Raw genomic sequence first — 27,058 nt, 5'->3', positions numbered from 1 at the left:
GGTCAGCCTGGCTACCACCGCCTTCCCCATCCCCGGCCTGCCCTCTCCGAGAACCTTCTCCCGTCTCACCACACAGCTTCTATTCTCTTCCCGTCCAGATGCTATCAGATGCGAGCTCAGTAGTGAGGGGACCACTTACAGCTGGGGCCCACCTCCTGCTCTTGCCTTCTGCCTCACCCTCTTCCTCTGGTACATCATGTCTTTCATCCTTTCCCATCTTTGTTGTCTTGGTTACATGGCCAGACTCCTGATACGCAGCTAGTTTTCATTTTAATGATATGTTCTTGTAAAGCACAATATTTTACTTCAATTGCATGTGTCACTGGATAAATTTCTCCAGCATGTCTGGCATTTGAGCATCAGCTGACTGAGTGTGCTCGATGATTTGAGGTGTTTCTGCAACAATGTCTTCAATTTTAATGTCTGCATTTTAATTTATGATCAGGATCATTCTACACAAATGTATATATATATATACACACACATATGATTCAAAAAAATGGCACACATGTATCAATAAATCTTGAATTGGCAAAGCTCATTTAAAACCATCTCCTTAAATCATGTGCACTAGCAATGATCATTTGGAAAACAGAATGACAAATGTGCTTGGAGTAGTATTTTCTGGGGATCTCAAAGTGTGTTTCAAGAGTCCGCCAGGAGGAGAATGAGACTAAGCCCCAGCTCCTGGTGTTGAGCTGCCTTGAGAGGGGCTGCGGCAGATGCTCAGTTGCGAGGATCCTGCCCCGGATCCTGCCAGGGTCAGCACTGAGGGATCACCTGGGATCCCCGACGAGGACATGCAGGGACAGTGGATGAGCCTCAGGGCTGAGCAGTGAAAAATAGGAAGGATAAGAAAATAGTGCCAATGGGGACACACTTGTGTAAAAAGGATGATGGAGTGCAAGCTTGCTATTGTTCAAGAATATAAGATATGTCCAAGAGGACACTGTCCGGCTTAGCTGGTTTCCATACCTCCCAGGTACAACATGGACCAAAAGTCCTAGGAGGAGACTGAGACAAGGTGGGAGGAGGATGGTGAGAAGTGGACAGGCTGGCACGAGGCAAAGCTGGTCTGAAGGCCTGTCCCCAGTCCCCAGTCCCCAGGCTTGAAGGACTGATGACCGAACAGCCATCTCTCTGTCCCTGCTTAGCGTGAAGTCAGAGGAAGGAGGCACCCCCTGCCCCCCACTGCCGAGCATCAACTGTGCACCTTCATTCTCAGCTTCCCATCACTTGACCCACAGGTTAAGACCCACACAGGCTTAAGACTTGCAAAGCCAGGGGTGGGCAGTGCAAAAACAATAACAAAAATAATCCAAAGAAAAAAAAGCTTCAGTGGACTTTCCCCATAGCAGAAATTATCCAGCATTGATTCTTCCACATTTCTTTTCTTTTCTGTGTGGGTATCTAACCACATGCACACCAGCCAGCAGCTCTGGTTTGAAAAACTTGTAACATAACGGAGCAAACTGACCAAACCCTACACCAGGTACACTCAACCTCTGCTCTAATTGCAGGGTCTCAGGCAAGCTGGAGTTCCAGCACCGTACCTCCATTGGATTTTGTGATGCCTCCAGCCATCCTGAGAGCTTTCCATAGAATGAATTTTTTCTTTAGTTAAAGTTGACATAAACTTTCAGGTGAATATTAAGAAGAATTCTCAGATACGCTGCACATCCCTGATCTGGTACTGCTCTGTGACTCAAGCATCTCAAAAACACACGCACACACATGCACACAGAGCATCCATTCCTGAGAACTTATGTTCAGAATGACACAGCCCCAGGTGGGTCTCCCTCTACCTCTGGCTGGTTGCTCTTTGGGGCCTATAGTCAGAGCCTATGGAACACAAGCAAATCGACTTCAAAAGAGGCTCAAGAAAAAAAAAATTAGGAAGATTGAATTAATCTGCATGATAATTTTCCAATAAGAATGATTTTGTGATATCTACTCCGATTGACCCTCCATGCTGATACACACCCAATTCCTATCCAGAGAGATTGGTATAGCTTGGTTTTTGTGCTCACACTCACACACACATACATACACACATATCCTACTACAAGCCAATAGCAGGGCCAGCCAGGGTTCTGCTTAACCAACATCCACCAAGTGCTCTGTCCCGTTAGTGTGAGCCATTTAACCTAACAAAACACCCAGGGAAGATGCAATCACAAAATGAAAGGAGCAATCACACCTCAAGTGGAAGTTTATGATGTTTTGGTTCACAATGAACATTAGCCTCTCCCACTAATGTCAGGCAGTAATTCACTGCTGAGCAGCAGCCATAAAATATGATCACTTAGTGGTAAAAATGCAAGAGGCAGAGAAAGTGGGGGGGCAGACTTCTGGCTGGAATATTTAAGCAAAGAGATCTTGTCCTTCTGAGGCAACATGGACCTCGATATCCCAACTTGGGTCAGAGGTTTTCAGACTTACACAGACACCTTAAAGCAAATCAGGGTGGCATCTGCCTTAAGAGGTTTACCTGGAGCTGAAACTGTAACGCTCTGTGACTTATTCCTAAGTTCCTAGGCACCTCCTAATGACTGTAGCATTTATGTGCCACATTTCTTAACGTCGCACGGAAAAGGATGCCAATGCCAGCCGTAATACACGCATCAGAACACATAAAAGACATCCAAATTGGTACTTGCCTCACCTCCTCTCCCACTGCCTCATGTGATGTGTGCACTAGAGGCGTGAAATTATGGTCATCAGAGACAAGGTTGCAAATGATGGAGACCCACATCTTTCAAACAAAACAAAAAGTCAGTAATTTTGAGGGCAGCCCATGGATAGCTACAGTCTAGCTGCGGGACCTTTGAAACTCGCAGCAAACTCCCTTACTCTTAGCAAACGCCCCAGCCCCCTCCCACCCACCCTTCCCACCTCGAGTCCCTTGTCATACTGCAAAGAACTCTGCAAGGGCCCTTGATACACACAGGAGATTATTACAGGGCTCAGAAAAGCCAACTCTGTAATTACGGCTATGGTATGATTTCCATTATCCTCACTCCGTTTCAGGAGCTCACAAAACTTCCCGCAAAACCCTCCTGCAGCCCCAGAGCTTTCCATGGCTGGGCCTCTGCCCAAAAAGTGAATGTGGTCCTGATAACCTCTGGGAAAAGCAGGACAGAGTTATTAGAAGGAAAGGGGAGTGGTACTCAGCGAGCAAGGGTGGTGGGAAATTCTATTGTTTAGGAAAAAATAAATAAGCCGGCCAGTTTCGCTTTTTATTATTTCAAACAACAGACTCGGCGGCCGGGCCTTCCTTTCTGAGCTCAGACTGTCCCCCTGGGCAGGCTGTGAGTCTGCGGGAGCAGTAGCCGGGCTTCAGCAGAGCTATTAAAGAGGCTGCTGCTTGGAGCTCGGGGAGCAGAAGGTTTGGCTGCCCGAACAGCCTGACTTTCCCCAGGGGGGCCCCTGGCTCACTCCCCCTGACATGACCCTCTGGTCTTACCTCTCAAATGTTTATGCTCCACCAGTCCCACTACAGTTCTGGAAATTAAATGTAATGTCCCAGGTGGCTGAAACAGAACTGTTCTTACATAAAACCCCCAAAGTAAAAGATGAGAAGCGCTAGCCCGCAGTTTATAAAGCTCCAAGGCTCCCGGTCAGGTGTTGTCTGTCACTGCAGGCCTGGCTGACCTCTAGGGACACTTGAAGGCAAGGCTCTGCCCACAGCCTGCCCCATGGGGGTTGTATGTGTGCACTCTGCCCACCCAGGCTCTTGGAGGTGTCCTCAGCCCTCATTCGAGACAGGCTGCCCTCTGACCACCCTCATCAGGGGACTGGCTTCCACAGGTGAGACAGAGCCAGGCCCCATCAGCCTCTGTCCACCCAGTGACCGAAAGCATGCATTTGCAAGTCGACCGTCTTGAGTTTACGATGCAGCTATGGCCAGGAAACACCTTTTCTCCCCCAAGAGAAAATAACTTTCTATTCCGCTATGGGCACGGAAGTCTCAATGTTTATTTCACTGACACCATATACTAACAAGCTCAGACGATAGCAAAAAAAAAAAAAATCCATCTACAGTGTCTACTTCATTGGGCCATCAAGTAAAGGATCTGCTGGCACCTGGTAGGAAGTCTGTGGGGTGGGAATCTTTCAGTGCTTTAGAGGAAGCCACCTCTCCCTTGTGCCGAGATCAGGCAAAGCAGAGATAAGAGCTGGAGCACCCCAAGCTCCCTTGCTTACTACTTTTCCCTCAACAGTGCTTATTCATCCACCAGGGCAGGCAAAACAGAGCAACAGACATTTCATCGTACGAACTGTATATGGGAATGCTTTGGTATTTAGAATCCACTTTGCCAGCAAACTGAACTTGTTGAGTTCTTCTGAAGAATGAAGTCATCTGAGCAACCAACGGAAACGTGCCCAAGGTCCTGCTCTAAAGCACTTCCCTCCTTGGTTTATACCGAGGCTTATCAGACACAATTTCAGCAAGTTTGGTTATCTGATTTCCTAGCTCACTGAGAGCTGGAAGCCGCAGACCCGGGGAGGAGGAGAGGCGCTGAAGTGGACCAGGATTCCTGGCAGCGGCTGGAAGTGATGAGTGACAATGCTCACCAGAGGAAGATCCGGGAAGGATGCAGCCACCAGACACAGGAGTCATGCGGGGACAACACGCCTGCAGCTCCCAGCGTCTCCCCTGGGCACCCGCAAATTCAGTTCAACACACAAGTAATGATCACAAGAAGAAAGCCAAGGTAGCAAGAAAACATTCAATTGTGTTTAATATATTCTTCGCAGAAAGGCAAGAGACTAAAATACAATTCTTAAAGCTATATAGGTGATGGCTAAATTATTTGTTAACACTTACGGCAGGACACTAGGATGAGGTGGGCGGTCCCGGGAGTGTGCCGCGTTGCCCACAGCATCTTGCAGTGTGCGTTTCACCAACACGCGTTTCCTTTCCCAGCTAATACCCATGCAACCACTCGCCGCACGGCCCCGACTCACGCACGCTCTGTCCCCTGCCTCTCCCCCTCCACCCTCTCACACCCCAGCCCCACTGCCTGTTCCGCAGGGATGCACAATTTAAGAAAAGAAACAGTTGCTGAAACGGGCTGTCACATAGGTTGGGAGAACAGGCACAGTCTTTTAGACGGGCAGAGAACATTTCCCCTTGACCGTCAGGCGAATGTCCAGAAACACAGCCAAGGGAGACGGAGGCATCAAAGCTCAGTCTCAGATCAGGCAGAGCTGCTCCATCAGTCTGAATCACACGCTGTCCAGAGAATTCCAAGGGAAGCCTAATTAAAACAAGCAGGATCTCCACACGGAGTTGTCAGTATTTCCCAGGGAAGAGTGAAGTACGACTATCAGCCAACAGACCACAGGACCTACTGGCAACAGTCTCACAAAGGCTTTTAATCCAAGCAAGGAGGACACCCTATAACAAGGCCAGCTCTAACTCACTGAGATGAGAACCCAAGCACCCAAGCAGAGGTGGGCGAGAAAATAGTTCCAGATGGACGGGTGTCCCCAATATTCCTGATGGGCCAAGGTCACCCAGTACCCCTGAGGCCAGCAAGCTTCTGGAGAACAAGCAGGAAAGCTCGTGTCCCCAGATCACACCATTCTACTCCACCTTAAGGAATTTCTGCACTCCCACAACATCCACGGTTTCTTTGTCCCACGATTTGGCTATTAGCAACTCCAGTAGGTCCTATACTTTTCTCCATCTGTTTCCCTGAATGGATTCCAGATGGACACACCAGCCAGAAGGGCTGCAGGGGGAGGAACAGACATAACCTTTGCCCGTGTCTGCCTTCCCCAACACCATTTGGAATGGCCTAGCAGGCTTAGAGACGCACACCTCTCAGAGACCTTCAGCCCATGGAACAGGTGAATCCACACACTCACCGAGTGTGATTCCCACAACAGCCCTCCAAGTGAAGGCAGCAACACAGCTCCTTAACTCAAACCATATCACTCGCCAGCCAGGCCCAAGGCAGTAAAAGAGCATAAGAAAACACCTGTCCCAGGGCGGGACCGGCTGTCTTCACAAGAACCGAAATGACTACACCTTGTCCTACCTTCTTCAGCTTGCCACTTTTGGTGCCCACGAAGGCCAGGGAGTGATTCTTGTAGACGTATGCGATGACAGAAGTCATGCGGTCCCTGTCCTCCGTGAAGACGGGGATGCCACGCACCATCTCAGACACTCCCAGGGGGGCATTCATATCCAGGCCACAGAAGTTGTCATCAATGGTTAAGAGCTGAAAATAAAGAGGGAGGAACATTAGGGGTGAGCACCAGGGCAATTGGCAGAGGCACTGAGTCAGGGAACTACAGAGCAAGAAGAATCCTTACAGAGGAATCATCTGGTATAAATCCCTCCTTTATTGCATGAAAAACTCAGTTCCAGGCACACTAGGTAACCTGTCAACAGTCAGCTGAGTAGGCTGCAGGACCATGGCAAAAAATGACCGATCCCTGGAGTCTCACCATACTCCGTGGTCTCTCTGCCCCTCCTCCACCCCCTCCAGGCGCCATCTTGGTAGCTTAGACGATCCATCACCACCATCACTGGGAAAGCACTGGGCTGGCACCCATGAGCATGGCCTCCAGGCGGCCCTGCTGGGGAGTGGGGAGGCGTGGTCTCCACATCTACACACTTACTGTGGAGCAGACGCACAGATGAGGACGTGAACATGTGGAATAGAGAACCAGAAGTGTTAATACGTGTATGACAACACCATGCAAAGACGTACAGACAATCTGGGGAAAGGAGGAACGGCAGGAGTGGAAGGTTTGTGAATGAACTCAGCAGGCCACAGGGGTGCCTCACCATGTCCCCATCGCAGGCCCCTGTTTCTTTCAGAGCGTGGCCGAGAAGGGCAGCCCTGACCTTGTGCCTTCACCAGCATTTCCCAAAGTGTCTTCCATGGAACCCGAGTTCCCCAAGATATTCTACCATAAAAGGGCTCCTTGGGCAAGCAGTTTTGGGGAATGTACTAGAACACAGTATGCTCTGACACCAGGTAAGAGATTCCTAATGCTCAGCTACAGGAAAGGCCAGGAAAGCCCTGCAAGAAAAAGTCTGTTTAAAATTCTCTCAGCCTTTCCAGCATTTTATTCCCTAAATCATTTTTTTGATCCAAACACTTATTAGCATTACTTAACGAGAACATTCCCTGGATCCCTTGGTGCCCTGTGAGACACACTGACCCAGCTCTCGCTCCTGACTCCGGGACAATTTCAGGAGTCAGGGAACTGACAAGAGCAGCTTTTGGCCCATCTCCCCGCCCCACCCCACCCCCAGTGTTTCAGTTGAATTCCTCCCTGTTCTATACCAGGCTCCCAGAGCCCCATGTGAGCACAGGGTCACAGCTAGGGGGTCCAACTGAGGAGGGACGAAGACCTTGACAACGGCTGGTGAGGAGCCCCCAGTGCCCCCTGCTGGGCAGCTTTGGGCTGGCACCAACATCCCCGAGCTCCGGGATGCTACGCTGGATTTCCCCCTTTCTCTCAGAAGAACAGTGTGCTCTTAGAAGAGTCATTCCATCTCCCTGTGCTTTTATTTTCCACTCTATAAAGATGAAGGAAACAACCTCTGCTTTTTGATGGGTTTCCATAAAGCCATAGAGCCCATGACCGTAAATGTCTTTGGACTTTCCAGAGAAAGGAGTGAAATAAAATACAAGGTGTCATTTTTTTAAAGGCTTCGATCCAGCCAAAGGAAAAGGCATCTGGAGAACCAGCAGGCAGGCTCTTGCCAGCAAAGCTGTGTCAAGTGGCCAACTCTGAGCTTTCCAGGGATTTGGGGGGTCCCCTCGGCTCCCTCCCAGAAGTGGGGGGTGGATAGGCATTGGGATAGGCAAGGAAGACAACGTGCTGAGCATCTAAATCCCCTCTCAGACCCCTCCCTTTCTTCTTACCATGGTGGGGCAGTCAGGGCAGGGAGGGGGAGAGCACGGGCAGGCTTGGCAGACCACGTGCAGAGCAGATGTCCGTCCCATGCCTTTGATCGCCTTTGGCCTCTCTTGCATGGTCTGGCCAAACAGCCCAGACCGAACACAACCCCTACCTCCTCCCCCTGCAAAAAAACAGCCATAGGAGTCAAAGGTAGGATGAAGTTTTCAAGGTCTAGTCTGATCTCCATGGTTCTTTCCTAAAATGAGGAAATAGGGGAGGAGACAGGGTGCAAAGCAAAAGAGATGGACACAGAAGAGGAAGGAAAAAATCCAAATTAAGGGCAGACAATGCCTTCTCCCTGCTGGACGTGACTGCAGTGACCTGCCAGGCGTTCAGAAAGCAGCTTAGGAATCGTCACGGCCTTGCATGTTCCTGCCTCTGGTTCAGAAGGAATCCTCACCCTGGACCTCCTCAGCCCTGCCGAGACCTCTGCCATTAGTATGAGTACCTCGCCCATTATGAACCACTTTTTAGGTAGCTGAGGCTGAATGACTGTCCGCTCTGCACAAGGTGAAACTGAGGCAGGGAGGGAGGCAGCCCATGTTCCCTACCACCCCCGGCTCAAACTCATGCCCCATCGATCTGATGAGGCTTAGGTCGCTCCACCCCCAGAACAACACTTCTGGGCAGTCAGTTCCCGAATACCATTCTTTTCATCCTCTGGGCAGAACACCAACCGCCTACAAAATAGGAGTATGCGTTCAGCCAACTGCAGCATTAAATCCTTGCTTGCTCAGAGGCAGAAAATCAGGGACCTGTGAGTCTCTGCCACGGTGGTATCTCACACGGAGGGAAAGGGCCCAGCGAGGAATGTTTTAGTTTGAAGGAAGTGAGGACAGCCGGGCCTGGTGGCCTGGCGGCCGGGACTCTGCTGGCTTCAGCTCAGGACAGCTCCCTGCGGGGCCCGTCAGGAGGCGGGTCGCAGGCTCCTCATCTGTACCTGACAGTCATCCCGCACGGCCGACCTCGTGGTATTGTCTTCAGGCTCAACTGAGGCAAAGGCCACCGCTGAGGCTCCTACCATGGCGCCGGGACTCCTGGGACAACGACAGCCTCCCGCATGGGCTCTTCTGTGCCTCGGTTTCTCCCTCTGAACAGAGGAGATGCTCCACAGGTGATGAAGGTGTGATCAAGGCCTTGGACCAGGAGCAGCCCAGGTCTGCATGGATGCTGACGGCCCCCAGCTGCGGCGGCAGGGGCCTTACTCCCCGTTTCCTCAAAGCAGGGGTGACGGTGGAGGGATTTTTAACACTGAAGTAGTGGGAGAAAACACAGGACTCCGGTTCCGACAGCAGCTCAGGTACTTCCCAACTATGCCACTTGGCCCAGGCCCCTCCTGTTCTCCGGGCCTCACTTGCTATGACTGTAAAATAGTGAGACAGCCCGTCGTGAGGACTAGATGTGAAGGCACTGGCTGACCTGGAGAGCACTTCATCAAGGCAAGGGGGTATTTCATGTTAATTTTTCTATTTTTCTAATGGAAATTCCGCCCAGAGCAGGATGGGGATAGCTGCAGGGAGTGGCCCTTGCACGCCCCTGGCCAGAGCACAGCTCTCCAAGGACACCACCTGCCAAGTCAGAGCCGAAGCCTGAGCTGAGGCCACAGAGCAATTACAGCACCAGGAGGAGAGAGGGGGGAGGGTCCCACCGGGCCCGCAGCCCCCAGGAGGCTGAGGTGAAGGGAGCAGACGGCAGGGCCGTGTGGGCCCTGGAAGGGAAGGCTAATTGGTGAAAGGCCTGGACAGGTGAGGGCTGGCACGGATTCCTGAGCACCCTAGGCAGTGGGGGAGGAGCCTGTCTGCTCTGGCCCGGCCGAGCCCTCCTGTGGGCCCTATTAACAGCAAGATTAGAGCGGCAGCCAGTGGAGCTGGGAAGGGGCTGGACACTGCTGCAACCAGGAGCCCAGAGCGCCTGTGGGCCCTGGGCCTCACCTCTCCCTCCGCCAGTCCACAAACACCCAGGGGTGACCAAGGCCACCATATAGTGCTCATACATCAGTGAGCCGGTTCACTCGTACCAAGGAAAGAAATTAGGGTTTTTCTGCTGCATGGAATATGTGTGGTGGGCAACCCTGTGACCAGACCTGGAAGCCTGAGACGGGGCCACATCCTCTGGGGTCCCCTTTAACAAATCTGCCTCCCACAAATGTCCTCCTGAGGTACCTGGCTTCTAATTAAGACTGGTGAGCCATTGGATTCCAGGGACCATGAGCACAAGGACAGGACCGTGGTTTGTGCACATTTGTAGCCTTAGCTTGGTTCGTGTTCACAGCAGATTAAAACGTATGTGTTAAATGGATGATGGATGGGTGGACAGACGACTAAATAAAAGCCTGAGTCTCGTAATGGCTCACACCGTGGAACTAGAGACAGAATGCCCAGGTGTGAATCCCAGCTCCACCATTTAATGCTGTGTGACCTTGGGCAAGTTATTTAACCTCTCTGTGCCCCAGTTAATCACGGGTAGAATAGGGATAATAATAATAGCATCTACTTCCCAGTGCCGTGGTGAGGGTTAAAAGACTGATGCATGTAGAACACTGTCTGGCACTTAGCAAATGCTGGGAGAGTGTTAGCTCTTAGTACTGTTCGTCATCCTTAGACAATTCAGGCAACCTTTGTGACTCTTTGTGTCGTTGGGGAAATTCATGGAATCTACCTCAGAGAGAGGTTATCATGATCAAAGGGGCTAACATTATCAAGGTGAAATAGCAAAGGTGGTACTTCCTAAAGATCCAGCAGGCCAATGAGGCTGAACAAAGGAGCAGAGAAATGGTCTAATACTGAGAAGAAGTGGCCCTACTCATTAGACATGCAAATTCTTGGGCCCCAGCGCCATTCTACCAGATCAGAAACTCTGGGGTTGGGGCTCGGGGATCTCTACCTTACCACCTTCCTGAGTGATTTAGCTGCTTACTAGGTTTGAGAAGCACTGTCCCAGATCACCTTCCTTGCTGAGGGTGCCATAGACCAGGCAGGGGAGAGAACGGCACGTAACAGGTGTAACCACTGGAGCAGGACCCCCTGGGCCTGGAGGTGGAGGGGCCCCACGGTGGCCTCCCGGAGCAGAGCATTGGTGGTGGAGGTGGCGTGGGGAGCCGGAGGTGACACTCCGAATTACCATCTAATAGCTCACCGCGCTTCCCTCGCACACAGCGGCAAAGGTTACCGTGCAATTACGTGTCGCTACATACAAATGACAGAGCAGTTACGGTTACTTTACCAATTACAGGGAAATTGCTCCCACTCTGCAGAGAGACTGGCACTCTGAAAAGCTCTATCATCTCCACGGAAAGGGGATTTTAAATGCTGCCAGCCTCTTTCCTCCGAAGTCTCCCCAGGCTCCAGGGTAGAGCTGCAAAGCGGCCAGCCAAGGACCCTGGCAGTGTCCGGTGGTCCCTCTGAGAAGGCCTGAAGAAGGGGGCAGAACTGGGGGACAGTGGGGGCATCACCCTCTAACCCTGTGCCCCGTTGACACACTCATTAGGAACCATCATCACCCTGACACCTGAGCCAATCCAGCTCAAAGGCCTCAGGTGGTGAGGCAGGCTGGGGACCTGATCCTGAAATCACTCCTCATCCTGGCTAGCATGGCCTCAAGACTGGTTCCTAATGGCAACCCCCAGGTGGAGCTGGTTTAACCCCGCCCTTAGTTGCCCCACTTTTGCAGAAACCCCACTTTGAGTCCTTATTATGGAAAGGTCAGAACTAGGCCAGAGCTCAGTGGTCCAAAAGCAGTGCTAATGAGGTAAATGTCACCAGGTCCATCCCCCTGTGGGCCAATTAGCTCAGCTCTGGGACACAGTCTCTTCCATAGCCACAGGCTGCCCCTCCGACCCAAGGCATCCACTGTTTACAAATATCATAAACTGATTCAAAGGAGGCCGACCAGGTGGGCCCACAGGGATGGACGAATGCAGCCAATGCCTCCAACTGGGGATGCAGTTGCCGACTGCTCTGGGCCCAGCAGTCACCGTCTCTGAGCTCAGAACAGAAAATACAAAGTCAGATCTGGTCCTCCCTTTGGCTTGTAGGCACTTCCTAGTCCAGCAGAGAGAGGAGTCCTTCCATCTGGGAGAAAACCAGCTCTCTGGCCCTCCCTGAAGACAAAAGTAGCCTCAGGCAGAGGAGTCCCAAGCACCCCCATGCCCAGCCCCAAAGCTGGGAGGCCAGGCCATCAAGGGGGAGAAGGCGTTGGAGACTTGCCCAAGCTCACCCACTGTGGGGTCTTCAGTTGGGCCTTTTTCCATCAAACTTTTGGTCCCCTGGACTATTGGAACTTCCTGTTTCCATCAGGGGAAACTGAGGCACTGAATGAAGACAACATTATTTACTGCTTCTCATTCATTACTTTCCTTAAGGACGTTTAGGAGGACCCACTAAGCATCAAACACCAGGTGAGGACCCAATAATATGAATATGAAAATATCCCTATTTCTGCTCCTTTCTCAGTGGGGGAGACAGACCAGATCCATAATTAGACGATGTCCCGTGTGCCCAGATTCAGTGATATACCCGGGGCTGGAGGGACAGAGGGCAGGGCCATAACTGCTGTGGGAAGCAGCAGGGCTTCGCAGAAGAGGCGAAGTTTGGGTTCAATTCTGGGTTCTCTGTCCAGTACAGTGCACGGCCACGCTGGCACACATCGGGCTGTTTCAGAGGAAAATGACTCAAGATCTTAGAATTCAACAGCCTCATTTCACAGAAGAGAAAAATTGAGGCTAGAGAGTAAAACGACCCCCTCATGACCTGGCAAGTAAGTGAGAAGAGAGTTACCAGAACCTGAAATTCCCAGTCCAGAGGGAAAAACTGGTATTCCATGGCCGCCTTCAGGGTTGCTAGAGGGTGGCCCCAAAGGAACCAATTCCAGGATCAGAACCTATTCCCAGAAGGAGAAGTTGCTTAAGACAGGCCTCCACTGCTTGTCCCTGTCCAGGATGGCACTCTGTCCTCCTGGGATCTCTAGAAGGAAATAACTCTCCTGTCCTGGGGAGGCCCGTGGCCGATCATCAGAGTGTGTTTCCTCCTTTCCTGGGCTGATCTGTCCCAAAGGAAAGTGAAAGCTGAAGTTTTGAAAGGAAATGTAAGTTAGGAGAAAAGGAAGACAGAAGCCCATGAAGTGCCCGCTGATGTGGAAAAGAAAGGTCATTAGAGTCTCCGTCCTCAGCAGCCCCAAACGTCTTCCCTTTAGTTAATTACACTCTCTCACACACCCACACACACACACACTGGGAGCGGACCAGGGCAGAACTCCGCTGGAAATGGGGAATCAGTGAATTATGCATGTGGGGTTTCTTTTTAAAGGGAGATATTGATTAGGTAAGTGCAGTAGCTCATGTCTAAGTACAGACTCCAGCTGTAAACCTCTGCAGCACAGGAAGATAATGAGGCTCCACTTACTGGGGCCAGATCTCAAATGTGGGGCTGACCTCAAGGTGCTCAGAAATGCACACTAGGGTCCAAAGCCCACAGCGTATGCACCCCTGGAGATGACTCTGTGTGCCCTCTGGCCTGCAGAGAGAGTCCTCAGGCGGGTAGGAACCTCTTGGGGAGGCTCTGGTTGGCTTAAGTTTACTCTCATCAGAAAGCTTGTGACGCCATAAAATACTCCCACGTGCTTGAGCGCTTGTTTCTGTAACAGAGAGAGAAATCCCCAAACATGGACGATACCACCCACTGATTGCTTTACTGTTCTGCATAAACTTTCCTCTCTCTTTTATGATTTCCAACCCTCCCTGAAGCTCTGCCCATGGCCTGTGCTGACCCCAGCCGGTCGAACTCTCTTGAGAGCCAGGAAAGTCCTGATAGAGCGAAGGTTGGCCCCACACCTCGGCTGTGAACACAGACGTTGGGAAAGGAGTGGGAAGGAGGCCTCATCCACTTAGTTGCTAATGCGTTATCTCAGAATGGTTCTTTATTGTGTCTTTTTCAATGAGAAATGAATGCGCAGAGAAAGAGAGGGGAAACCAGCAAACCGCAGCCACAGTAACCTAGTTAGACAAACGTTATTGAAGGGGCTTCAAGAAACATGTCTCAGGTTTGGAAAAAGAACCCAACAAATTGCACCAAGATACCTGAGAGCCATGTGCCCTCTTCTAAGCATCTCAAAAGGACGGGCACCAAAATATGGGCTAGAAAGTCATCATGTTTTAGGAGCTCAGTGGCGGGGGGGGGGGGGGGGCAGGGGAGGGTCTTCTGATGTAAATACTGATTGAATTACAGTAGTTAACCCCTTATCTGTGGTTTCAGTTACCTATGCTCTGAAAATGCTAAATGGAAAATTCCATAAGTAAACAATTCACAAGTTTTAAATTGCGCACCACGCTGAGTAGTGTGATGAAATCTCACACCATCCAGCTCTGACCCGCCCAGGATCCCCAACCATCCACATCATCTTCTCCTGACATCCAACCATCGACATCTCCCTGGCTCGATGATCCTCCTTCTGACGTATCATCAGAAGGTCAACAGCAGTCAAACTCTGCATCACCATGCCTACGCCATTCACCTCACTTCATCTCATCATGTAGGCATTTTATCATCTCACGTCCTCCCGAGAAGATGGGTAAGTACAATACAATATTTTGAGAGATGCCACATTCACATAACTTTATTACAGTATATTGTTACAAGTATCTTACTGTATTATTAGTTACTGTTTTAACCTCTTACTGTGCCCGACTTATACAACTTTATCACAGTATATTGTAGGAAACTAACAGTATATATGGGGTTTGGTCATCTGCATTTTCAAGCATCCACTGGGGGTCTTGGAACGTATCCTCCGTGGATAAGGGGGGACTGCTATAATGCACTTAACTGCCTATGGAATATTGAAAGTGATTTGCTAAAAGCAACCCTTACTTTTATACTCACTTTGACATTTCTATGGTGTTTTGAGACTGTCTGGGGCCCTGTCCCACCACATATCTAAGCGGTCATTCGCTCATCACGATAACAAGCTATCCTTCCAATAGGAAACTAGTGCCACTAACGTGAGTGTTTCCCCAGGAGAGGGGCACTGAGCCCCGCACACACTCTGCTGCCGGGGCTGTGACCCACAGTGAGCCGCAGCAATGCACCCCCCCGGGAGTCGCTGAGCCCAGCGGACAAAGAGCAGCTCCGAGTCGGGACCCTGGGGACTGAACCCCCAAGCTTCTCCTCATTAGTTCAGCTGCTGAGAGCCCCGGGTCCCTCAATCTGGTAAGCAGGCAGGGCCATGACACCATGACCAGAGATACAGGCTGGCCAATCAAGAGGCACAGGAACAAACTCCACCAGTCCAGTTCCACAGATGGCTACCCACCGTGATGGGGCTGGTTCAGAAGCCAAAACTGGATCCCTGGGAAAGACCAGGGAAGGCCATGGGGTGGCTCCCAGCAAAACCCACTTGGGTGCCGTCCTCCTTTTGTACCTTAAGCTTCAGAGGTCCCCAGTGGCTAGCTGTCAAGGGCAACGAAGTCCTACCCAGTGCCTCAATCCCAAGTTCCCACTTCTGTCCCCATCTTCTGCAGACAACCTCAGCCGCCACTGGCACTGTAACTGGAACGGGGCACACCACAATGATTAAATTTGTGTGTTTGCGGGCGGGGGCTGGGAAGCAGTGGCCCCGCTCACCAGGCTGAATTACGGGCCAGGTCACTCCCTTGCAGCGGGAGTGAATTTTATGAGCCCCCTCGTGTTGCTGTGCAGCATCCCCGCTTGCTCCTCAGGCCCGAGAGTGGGTCTGGATAACGCTGCCTGCATGCAAGATAAATCAGCTGAACAAATGCCGTTGTATTTTGGAACACTGACAGAGACATGGTAATGACACCGAGACTAGGAAAAGGTGTGGGCTTTCTTCTCTCCTGCTGATCCCATTTCACGTATGTGGCCAGTGGTGGTGGGGGGGGGGGGTGAGGGCTGATCCACTAGGAAAAAACTAAATTGAGAGGTTGAACAGAGAACTCCATTAGTTGTCTTCTTCCCTTCTCCCCACTAACTTTGTTAATGAAGAGAAGCAAGCGCCGTGTGCCCATGGATAGTCATTGTCTCTGGCCTTACAAAAACTAAGGGATGCGGGAAGGTGACGGCCGGGAGGGTCTGGCTGTGAATGTATCCTTTTCTTCAAATGCCTCAACTGAGCTTTCATAACGTGTGCCGGATGGAAGGGAAGGTGGACGGGGCATGCTCGAGGCCTGGGACTCTGAACGCAACATCTGGGTTCGGCACAGCCCGAACCTCTCAAAAGCAGATACTGGTGAAGAAAAATGCATAAGCATAAAATCACAGCAATATTACGAAGTCCCTTTCTGTCCCATCAGGTGGGTGTCGTAACCAGAGGAGGATATACTGAAGGTGCAACGAGATGTTTCAGTGTCCTGCAAATAAATACAGGGCGCCCTGTGTCTATCGTTACTTATTAACGTCTACGATTGCTCTTTCCCTGGGAGCCTCAGCACACTTTAATAAAGGGATATTGTTTTATCACCTCCTTCTGGAAGATGAAATGCATAATTCAAAGCAAAAAGGAAACCACTCACCAGCCCAATGACCTCGTATGAGCCAGGACTGGCTGAGACCCAAAGGTCCAAGCCCCCAGGCCAGTATCCCGGCCAAGACGCCACCCTGTGAGGAAGAGAGGAATTGAAGGAAAGGCCCATAAATGCAGACCTGGGTGGTTAAGTCACGCTGGTCTGAGTGCTGACTGAATGAGAGGCTTGGCTGTCAATTTTGGCTGGACCGCCGCACACTGCCTGGGATGTGTGCACACACGCAGGAGGAATCTCACTGAATTAGCTGCTGCGTGTAGGGTGTGGGAGTGAGGGAGGATAAATCACAGAAAGAGGGAGACAGAGGGAGGCTGAGGGATGACTGTGCACAGAGTGTGAGTGTGAGACAGTGAAACACAGCAGAGTGACAGATAGAAATGTGGGGGAACAGACACCATGGGAAAGTGCGTTGGCCATCCAGAGCAGAGAGAGTGAGTGTGCACACGTTGGTGTGTATACAGGTGTGCAGGCCTTTGTGTGAGGCTCCATGAGGTCGGCGTCTCGGTGTCAGGACACGGCATTGCCTGCCCCACATCCTAATCCCCCACTCGGTAAACCCTGCACAGAGGTCATGCAGCTGTCTGTCTTAACCTTCTGCAAATGTGATTCCTGGGTCCCGTCACTCTCCTGCTGGCCCGATGGGCTCCAGGGTGGCATCCGGGGAGGCCAGCCTCAAGCCCTTTCCTCTCGCCAGGCCCAGCATACCCGCCAGGGTTCAGCTACCACCCTGTAACCCAAAGTACCATGTGTACTTCCTTAGCTGGGATGCAACTTTCAGTGCAAATTCCACTGGCCGAAAAGAGGGAGGTAGCTGGCCTTTTCTCCAGGATCCCTGGGGTAGAAGTCATCTCAAGAGGAGAAGGGGAACTTGAATCTAGAAAGACTGGGCTTGTGATATGGCAGGCCCCCAACGTCAGTGGGCTGTGAGGGGTGATGGGCTGATGTGAAAGGAGATTGTGATGTGCACTGTCACGGGGACTTGAGTGTGGTATACGGTGTGCGTGTTTTGTGGGCCCTGGTGCGTGTGTGTGTGTGTGCGTGCGCGTGTGTCTCAAATGCAGTGGACTTGAGAACGGAGGGATGGGGCAGGCAGGAGGAGGACTTCCTGGACTGTGGCTGAGCAGAAAGGGAAAACCTTGCCTCGAGCCATAAACAACAGGATACACCCATCTAGTCAGAGCTGCACTTCCTGCTGACAGGAAAAGAAAACAGCCCAAGCAGACTGGCAGCAAGCAGCGCCCGGAGCCTGGGATGGCTGCCTGGCCATTCCGGATATGCACTCTGGTGGAGTTTCAGGATCCCAGGCGCCAGATGAATCTGAGTGACCATCCAGGCCGGGATGGGAGGCCAGCCTGAGTCCAGGGGGGAACCCCGTCTCCTCCCAGGGCTGCCATGCCTGAGAGCAATGGATAGGACTCAAAGCAACAACGCACCCGAACGGGGTTCTTCTCCACCACTCCTGCCGCCAGACACGAAGTGAAGCTTGGGGTTAAATAAAAGGTCAGTCCTGTGTGCCTCTACGAACCTTGTGGGACTGAGCAGGGCTGGTGAGCAAACCCTAAAGTCAGGCACCTGGTCTAGCAATGGTTTTCAATCAGAGGCTTCAGGAAACACAAGGGGCTTTTCTAGTCCCACTGGCACTTAGGGCTGCAGGGCTCAGCAGTGTGAATGCCTGGCAACGCCCAGAGAGCCCTCTCAGCGTGAATCATCCCACCCCAGGGGCCGCTGGCGCACCGCTGAGAAACACGAGCGGGAAAAGCACTGGGCTGGGAATTTAGGATGCATGCAATGTTCTATTCTACCAATGACATGCCCTTCAGTGAAGTACTTGACTTTCCTGTTTCTCCGTTTCCTCAGCTGGACAGGATGTCTGCCTTTTCTGCTACCCTGCGGGACTGCTGAGAGAAGAGGCAGCGATGGAGCCCTCTGTAAACTGTCTGCGCCGCACGAATCCCACAGGGAGATGATCAGGCAGCTCGGAGGCCACCTCGCTCTGCTGGACAAGTGTGAGGTGGCGATACTGGATAATAGTTTCTGCCCCATGGACCTACACTTCCTTTTGGAAGGTCACTCTAAGTTCAAGTCTTAAGGAGAAGATTAAGATGCTGATTTTCGCCCCATCCAGCCTTGTCAGCACTAAGGCTGACACTGCCCTACTCCTACGTCCACTTCTCAACTGGCTCCAAACTGGGGGAATATTTAAATGGCGTGAGTTATGGTCACTCGCATGGCCACAGCTGTTGCTCCCATCACACGGGCCATATGGACCTGCTCGGGTGCGTCTCTCTCCTGGACTCCTAGGCTCCTGGAGACCCATGTCGTTTCATGATTCTTGGCATCAACCAGGAGAGAGCACACTGCCAAGGGCCTCATAAGTGTTTCATCCATTCATTAATTCACTTAAAGAGAGAAAGCCTACTGTTCTGTGAGGTTATCCCAGAAGGCTGAAGAGAGGCTGACGATGTATAGAGAGCCATGCCTAGGGGCCAGGCCTCTCAGCCCACGTAGAACATAGCAGCCCTGGCCCTCAATAGCACACTCTCCAGCCCAGCTGCCCCACTCCAGGTCAGGGACTCCCAGAAAGGGATGGAGGGAGAGCTGTCACCCACCTCTGGGCCATGGCACACGACAGGAGCCTCAGGCTGTGAGCTCCTCGTCCCAATCATCACAGCTCTGCAGACAGAGGGCTTGGAGAGCCCAAGCAGCAGCCTTCAAAGGGACCAAAGCTAGAGACCACCACAGTGTTGAGCAGCAGAAATGGAGAAATTACATCATTATCCTTAATGATGCTCCTTAGCTCAGGGTCTTGGGTGGTCTTTAGTCCCCCAAATCCTAAGACACACTGGGAGGAGCCCTGGCTGACCCCTCTAGGACCCTCCTTCTTCCCAGGCTCTTCTGAGGTCCTTAGAGCAATTTTCAGATGCCGGATCATTTGTTCTTGGAGACCTCTTTCCATCCAGGCTGGGAAAAACCAGGACACAAAAAAGTATGGCCCGAAGGCAAAGGCAGAAGCTGTTTCCATCTCCCCCAAGCACCAGCAAACACCTGGTCTGCTTCGCCAGCCTCTACACCCAATGCCCCCTCGGGAATTTGCATTTGTAACATGCACTGAAGTCCCCAGGGACACGTTCCCATGAGAATGCCTCTCCTGGCCGGTTGACCCTTAACTCTGATGTGGGCTCAGCCAGCCTTTCCTGGTTCACCTGGAATAAAGATAACAGGTCACTCTCTGGGGCCTGCAGATTGAGGCTTCAGCATCCCAGTCCAACGCTTCTCCCTCCGCCTCGTCACCAGGGTGTGGGCCACCGTGTGATTCCACAGATGTCCCATATAGGGACGCCCCGCCCCAACCCCATCTTCCCTGAGCACAGCCAAACACAGCTTGGACCTAGTGAGCGGGTCAGGGTCTCAGGGCTCTTACTGCTCTCTGTTCTGAGTCCTGGAGGCACGAGTTCAGGTTAAGGAATATGGGTCCAAGGAAATGGAAGGGGCCAGAAAAGCCTGAGAGGTACCACGGGACAAGCATTCTAGTTTAAGGAAACAGTACAACAGGAGCACAATAAAAATGAGCCATTGGTTAAGAGGTGCAAACTTCCAGTTATAAAATAAGTAAGTCCTGTGGGTGCAATGTACAGCATGATGACTACAGTTAATAATACTGTATTATAAATAATAAACACTGGAGAGGGTGTGGAGGAAAGGGAACCCTCCTACACTGTTGATGGGAATGTAAATCGGTATAGCCACTACGGAAAACAGTATGGAGGTTCTTTTAAAAGCTAAGAATAGAGTTACCCTATGATCCAGCAATCCCACTCCTGGGCATACATCCAGAGAAAACTCTTTTTTGAAAAAATACATGCACCCTAATGTTCATAGCAGCACTATTTACAAAAGCCAAGACCTGGAAACAACCTAAACGTCCACTGAGAGATGAATGGATAAAGAGGATACATATATACACACATACATACACAATGGAATACTACTCAGTCATAAAAAAGAATGGAATAATATCATTTGCAGCCACATGGATGGACCCAGAGATTATTACTAAGTGAAGTATGTCAGACAAAGAAAGACAAATACCATATAATATCATTTATGTGTGAAATCTAAAATATGACACAACTTATTTATAAAACAGAAACAAACTCACAGACATAGAAAGCAAACTTATGGTTGCCAAAGGGGAAAGTGGGCAGGAGGGATAAAGTAGGAGTTTGGGATTAGCAGATACAAACTACTAAATATCAAATAGATCAACAACAAAGTCCTACTATATAGCACAGAGAACTACATTCAGTATCCTGTTATAGGCTATAATGGAAGAGAATATGAAAAAAGAATTATATGTATATATATATATACACACACAACTGAATCACTTGGGTGTACACCAGAACTAACACAACATTGTAAATCAGTTATACTTCAATAAAAATAAATTAATAAAAAGAAAAAATTACTATATTGTATATATGAAAGTGGCTAAGAGAGTAGGTCTTAAAATTTCTTAATTATAAGAAAAATTGTGTAACTATGTGTGGTGATGGATGTTAACTAGACTCTTGTGATGACCATTTCACAATATATACAAGTATCAATTCACTATGTTGATTGTGAATAAAATACTGTTACATGTCAATTACATCTCAATTTAAAAATGAACCACAAATCATAGCCCCTTTTCAAGATCTTCGAGTTGTAACTATGACAAAAACCCACAAGGGACCCCAACTCTACAAAAAATAGGCCCTAAAGTCAGCCTCCCAGGCCTCCCTCCCTCCTCCACTTCCCTGCAGGGGAAACGCCACAGGACAGAGTCCGAGTGAAGTTTGGTTCCCCTTTGCAGGCCTCAAGGGAATCCCGGACTCGAGCAGAAAAGAACTCCAGAGTTCATCTCATCCATCCCTACCTCAAGGCAAGAAGACCAAAAGCAAAGGGAGCCAGCGGTCTTGTGAATGAATGAGTAGAGGGAACGCTGGGTTTGCAAATGGTGTGCTTGCGAGACCCCCTCAACGGGGCCACTCAGGAGCCCGGCCTGGCTGAAGGCGTGTAAAACACGTGTGGTCTGAGCTGAGGCCAAAAGAACCATAGCTGAGCCCCCGAGCGAAGTAACCCGAGTATCGGCTGAATCAAAGGAAACCGATACTGCGCACTAAAAGCCGGAGTGGCCTTTTAGACTGGCTGGGGACACAGCCCCAGCCCTGTGCGGAGTTTCTGGCCTCCTCCTTTCTGCTCTCAGCCCTGAACTTGCCTCTAACTTGAAAGGGCTAATTAAAGCCCAAAGAAAAATCAAAAGCTTGTTATCTGGCTCCATTACTCCCAGTCCTGGCATCAGCCAGTCTTGCAAAGCTGCCTTCCTCTGTTCTCTCCAAGGCCGCCATGGGGATGTTAGGACCTGCAGCTCTGCAGACTCTCATGATGAACTTTGCCTTTTGTATTATGGCAGAGCAAGGGCAGGACAAACACTTGCCCATGGGCAGCCAGAATGATCCCTGCAGCTGGTTTTACTCCCCAAAGCATCGCCCCAAAAGGCAGGATTTGAGCAAGTTTTCCGCAGAAAAAAACTGCCAACCCCTCTGATCTCAAAACAGCTGGTTGTCTAGCAAACACTTGCTATTTCCTAACGCAGGGTGTACATGCGCATGCTCGGGGGCGGGGGTAATTCTTGTGTACGTGCACACGCATGTGTGTAGGGGTGTGTGTGCGTGCGTGCAAGTGTGGTGATGAGAGGCAAGGGGGGTTCTCCTGAAATGCTGTCTCTGCTAGTAACTCACAAGATACATGACCCAGGGCAACTCAGTCACCTTGATGGGCCTCAGAATGAATGTACAGACGGGGATTTCTAGGTGCCTTCCCCATGCCGACATGCTTAAGGCATCTCCCCAGGGACCCGTGTCTGAGTATGTAATGTACACACGCACTGCACAGCATCTGACTTGTCATTCGTTGCCTTCATTTGGGAGCAGTCCATTCCCCCACCCAAGTTCACAAACCTGTCTCATAGACTCTCCTGAGTGGATCATGTACTGTCTAGACCAAGGTCTCCAAAAGATATGTCACCTACTAGGGCTCAGCGGATACAGTGGAATCCCCTCAGTTCTCTGGTCTGGCAATGATGGTCAGTGTATTGCTTCCTTCTCTGGTCCATGATGCCTCTCCCATTTCCTAGGTGACACTAGGGGTCTCCTGGCTTTTCAGGACCTCCAAGAAGAAATGGCATCTTTTAGTTCCAGTTCAGATACCTGGAAAACTTGTCACTATAAAACAGCCTGAACTTAAATGTGAGGGCACCAAAGACACACTTCACTGGGTCCTTCTTTCTCCTCCTTCTCCCTGCCCCCACCCCAAATTCAATGCCTGGAGGAATGGCCTTCTTACCTCATGCTGGGGAGGGGGTGCCAGTGCCCTCTGCAATCTGCCTGGCAAGCAATCCAAATTCATTTTCCTAATATGGAATTCCACCAAAGTTTTACTAGGAGTCAAGACTCACGTCCATGCAAATGCGTACTTCTATTCGGTGAGTGAATTTTCCTTTCTTCTCCCTACCTTAAGATTATAAAATTGATTTTCTCAAACTAGGACTGTAATTTTTCCAATGGACAATAAAAAAGAAAAAGGGAAAGGAGAGTAAGTAACATAGGGCATAGAAGATGCCAACAGCTGAACTTTCCATGTCGCCTGAAGAATGGTTGAGGAAAAACTGGACCATTTTAAAGATGAACAGAAGTCAAGCCACAGAAAGGCAGATGCTTTTCCTCTTGGGTCACAAGTGAGTCAGGCTGGGAGAGGCAGGAGGCTGTGGTACCCGTGGCACCTGTAGTCCGCTCTGTCCCTCAGGCCCCACAGGCCCTGGGCAGGTCTCCTAAACCAATCTTCCTTCTCCCCTTCCTCTGGTTCCCTTCAGCTCTTCTGCCACCCAGTATTGTTCCATGGCTGCTTCCGGACTTTGTGCCATGTCTCCTCCATGGAAATGTGCACACAGAAGATGCTAAACAAATACAGTTTTCTAAGAAAGCTCTGTGTTTCCCCTCCATGTTCACTGGACTCTCACCCTAGTTCTTCTGCTCTCTTTTTGCCATTTCCTAAAGATACACAAGGGGCTAAAAACATAAATCCCCTGAAGTTCTGTATCTATCCCAAATGTAGACTGACTGACTCCATTACTCCCAGGAGCGGTTTTATTCTAAGCTCCCAGGGAAGTGACTCACAGATATGGTTGGTAAGAAGGCGGGTGCAGGAGTCGTATCACAGGACACGACAATCCAGCCTTCAACAACACCTAGGGCACGTGGTATCAACATCACATGATTCCTGCCTACACCAGCCCTGCTTGTGATGGCCAGCAAGCCAGTCAGGATAGAGAAAAGGGCCAAGAGGAAAGCTACGTTTCAGCTCCAGCTATGACTCTTATAAGCTCAGTGCCACGATCACAGCATGTTTGAGCTGGTGATGATCTGAGTTCAAGGAGACCCAGAGGTGGGATGTGCTTGTCTCATCTGCAAAATGGGACAGATGATTCACACCCCACGGAGGCCACAGACGAGGCCTCCACACCATGCCGTCCCAGCCCGCAGGCCCTCCCAGGACTCACCGCGCTGCTGCAGGGGATGTCCTTCACCTTGAGCCAGGCCAGGTCCAGCGTGCCCTCGCCCCGGTAGCAGGACTGCAGCCGCTCCTTAATACGGTCGTTGATCTGCTTCAGGATGAAGATGCACAAGGCCGACTCGTCCAGGGACTTCATCTTCCGCTTCTGGCCTTTGGAGAAGACGGTGAAGAGGAGGTCGTCCTCCGGCCGGACCCCGAGGGTCCGGGCGAGCACGGCCCCAGCTTTGGACAGGTAGGCAGCCTGCAGCAAGCGGTACTCCACCCCGCTGCGCTCGCAGCCGATGGGCACCTCCACGTAGGAGTTGAAGGCCGTGTCCTCCTTGCAAAGCCTCACGAGCTTGGAGGTGTAAACCTGCTCCTTTGTGGTGGAGCCTGGGGGAGACACCATCTCAGGCTGAAGGGTCAGGAAGTAGACAAAGTTGCCACTGCTGAAGCCGTAGACGTAGTAGATGTCGAAGTCAGGGATGACAGTAAAGGTGTCTGAAGGGATCTTGATCATCGAGGCCACAAACTCATCATGGAAGACATAAGCAAACATGCCGTCCGCCTCTGAGTTCTTGGTCAGCTTCCGGCTGGAGATGGTGGGGAAATACTCCGGCTTCCCATCCACGGCCGTGGCGATGAAGAGCTTGTCGTCCAGGTTGCTGTAGGAGACGATCACCCCAAAGACGGAGCCACTCTCGTTGACCCCTGACAGGTAGTGCTCCTTCTTATGGAAAGGCTCCCCCAGCTTGAAGAGGTCCTCCAGCCTCAGGAGCTTGCAGATGCCTTGGTACAGGCTCCCACAGGCAATCAGCCTGTTCTCCTTGTAGTCTATCAGGAGCATCTTGTTGACGTTGTTGGTGGTGGTCAGGGGCTCGTTGCACGTCTGGACGATGCGGGGCGGGTAGCACTTGGGGTTGTCCTCGTCCGGCCCTGTCTGGTGGGTCACCAGGACCTTCAGGTCACTGGAGAGCTTGTAGATCCGGTTGACGGCCCCTACGTAAATGTGCCCTGTCCTCTCGTCCACCACCAGGTGGTTGAAGCTCTCGGCGGGCTCCCCACGGAACGTGACAAAAGGCCGCTTCTGGGGCAGCGGGGGTGGCTGCCGGGGGAGCAGAGTGGAGGAGCCCATCCCCACCATCAGGAGATGGGAGAGCAGGCAAGTCCAGTTCCAAGGCATGGCTTTCATTTCAGAGACGTGTCCTTGGGGCACAGTCGCACTCGGCACAGCAGTGTCCTGGGAGGGCCAGGACTCAGGACTGCAGGCTCCCTACGGGAAAAGGAAAGAGGCGATGCTGCGTCATAAAGGCAGAGGCTTCGTTCCCCCCATAGCTTGTCTGGCTGGATCCCCAAAGCATTCTGCACACACTGAAACAGAGGATGATACTGGGGGGAGCTGGGGCCAAGGGGGCTGGTCCCCAGCATGGGTGTGGGTCAGCCCGAGCTGGGTGGCAGCAGGAGGGCATTTCAGTAATAACACTAGCGAGTGTGACTACAAAGACAATCGTGATGATGTTGACGGTGGTGAGAAACAGCCAGTGTCCACAGAATGCCCAACTTTGTGTCAGCCCCCGTCCAGCACCTTCCAGAGACTCTCATTTCATCTTAATAAACCTTTCAGTGCTGGGGATCTTCCATCTGCCCCTCCAGATCTGCCTTCCACCCTTCTCTGTGCCCAAGAAGGCTGACTGTATGGACGGTACATCCGTGGGCTCCTTGCCCTTGGCTGGTTAGATGCAGCCACCGGGGAGAATCAGCAGAAGCCTGGTGAGAGGGGGAGGGGAGGGGAGCCGCACGAACTGGGGCCTCCCCATCCCCAGGTTCTGTGAACCACCTCCTGCCTGCCTCCATTTGGTCCTAGAGGAGCTAACGGGCCTCAACGTTCCTACCCTCAAACGTTGCCCAGCCTCTTAGAAGTCAAGAGCCTCTCTATTAACCTTTGTGCGAACAGCCCAGTTTGCATGTGTGATGCTTCCTGCTGGGACCCTGACTAGCAGCCACCTGAAGTAAGTACTATTGACACCCCTACCTCACAGCTGAGGGGTTACCCAAGTCGCACTGCTAAGCCCTAGAGGCAGACTCAACCCAGGGCCATCCAAGTGTGTGGCAGGTTCTCGGGCTGCACGGCTCGACCATCTCAATTCACCCCAGCCAGGCACAGATGGGGATGTCCTCCGGTGGCCGTTCATAGAGCAGAATAGTTTAAACCTGGGTGGGCACCTACTGCAGGGGAAACTTCTCCTTTGTGCACACCCCCTGCCCCCGCCAGAGGGTGCATGAGGCCAAATTGAAAACCCACATCCTGGGTCCCTCTGCATCGTGGCGGCACCAGGCCCTCGGGTACACTGCCCAGCTTGGAGCCCTGACGTCATTTTAATGAGGCAGATCTTGGCTGCCACCCACAGCGGGGCCTCCTCTGAGAGGTTTTCATTAAAGGCAGAGAACAAATGCTTTAAGAAGTAGTCAAGTAAATAAATAAATAAGTAACTCCCTGCAGAACGAAATAGCTTTCCGTCCTAGTGGTCTCATTCATTTCTATTCAAGATGCTTTCTCTGCATGTGTTTCCAGAGGATGGTTTCATATTTTTTACCGGTATGGGAGAGATCTGGGCAGAAATGGCCTACGTCTTATTTGGGGACATCTCAGCTCTTTGGAATTTCTCTCATTTTCCCCTGAAACAACTCAGAAACAAGGTGATGGGAAGAGGTAGATGGCTGAACCACAGAAACCCCCAGCCCAGCAGGGAGAGTGCCAGGTTAGATGGAAACCAAGAGAAGAAAGAAGAAAGCAAAGACTTGACATTGTCAACTAAAGTCCCAGTGAAAACCACAAGTCTTCTCACAAAAATAGCAGAGGAGGGGAACCAGCAGACAGCATGCCCACGACCGACAGGAGTCGTGCAAGTCGAGGGTCTTCATCTGCTCCCCCATATGGCAAACATATGCTCAGGTCACACTCCAAATGGGCAAGACGCTGCAGGATCCAAGGATGGCTGAGGC

General features: G+C 51.3%; 1 protein-coding gene across 4 annotated transcripts in view; it reads right to left on the bottom strand.

The window, feature by feature from the left end:
• The window catches only part of PLXNA4 (plexin A4), a 561,131-nt gene that overhangs the window by 321,534 nt on the left and 212,539 nt on the right, over positions 1–27,058 (bottom strand). For all 4 annotated transcript variants that reach the window (XM_045511050.2, XM_045511048.2, XM_045511049.2 and 1 more), the window contains 2 exons: positions 24,063–25,328; positions 6,051–6,233 (listed from right to left, as the gene is read on the bottom strand). In XM_045511050.2, coding sequence (XP_045367006.1) covers positions 6,051–6,233; positions 24,063–25,328 — 1,449 coding nt within the window. The remainder of the gene's footprint in view (positions 1–6,050; positions 6,234–24,062; positions 25,329–27,058) is intronic.

The sequence above is a fragment of the Camelus bactrianus genome, chromosome 7 (genome assembly GCF_048773025.1).
Source record: "Camelus bactrianus isolate YW-2024 breed Bactrian camel chromosome 7, ASM4877302v1, whole genome shotgun sequence".
Lineage (NCBI taxonomy): Eukaryota > Metazoa > Chordata > Mammalia > Artiodactyla > Camelidae > Camelus > Camelus bactrianus.
The sequence above is the reverse complement of the archived record's forward strand: the minus strand, read 5'-3'. Positions and strand labels throughout refer to the sequence as shown.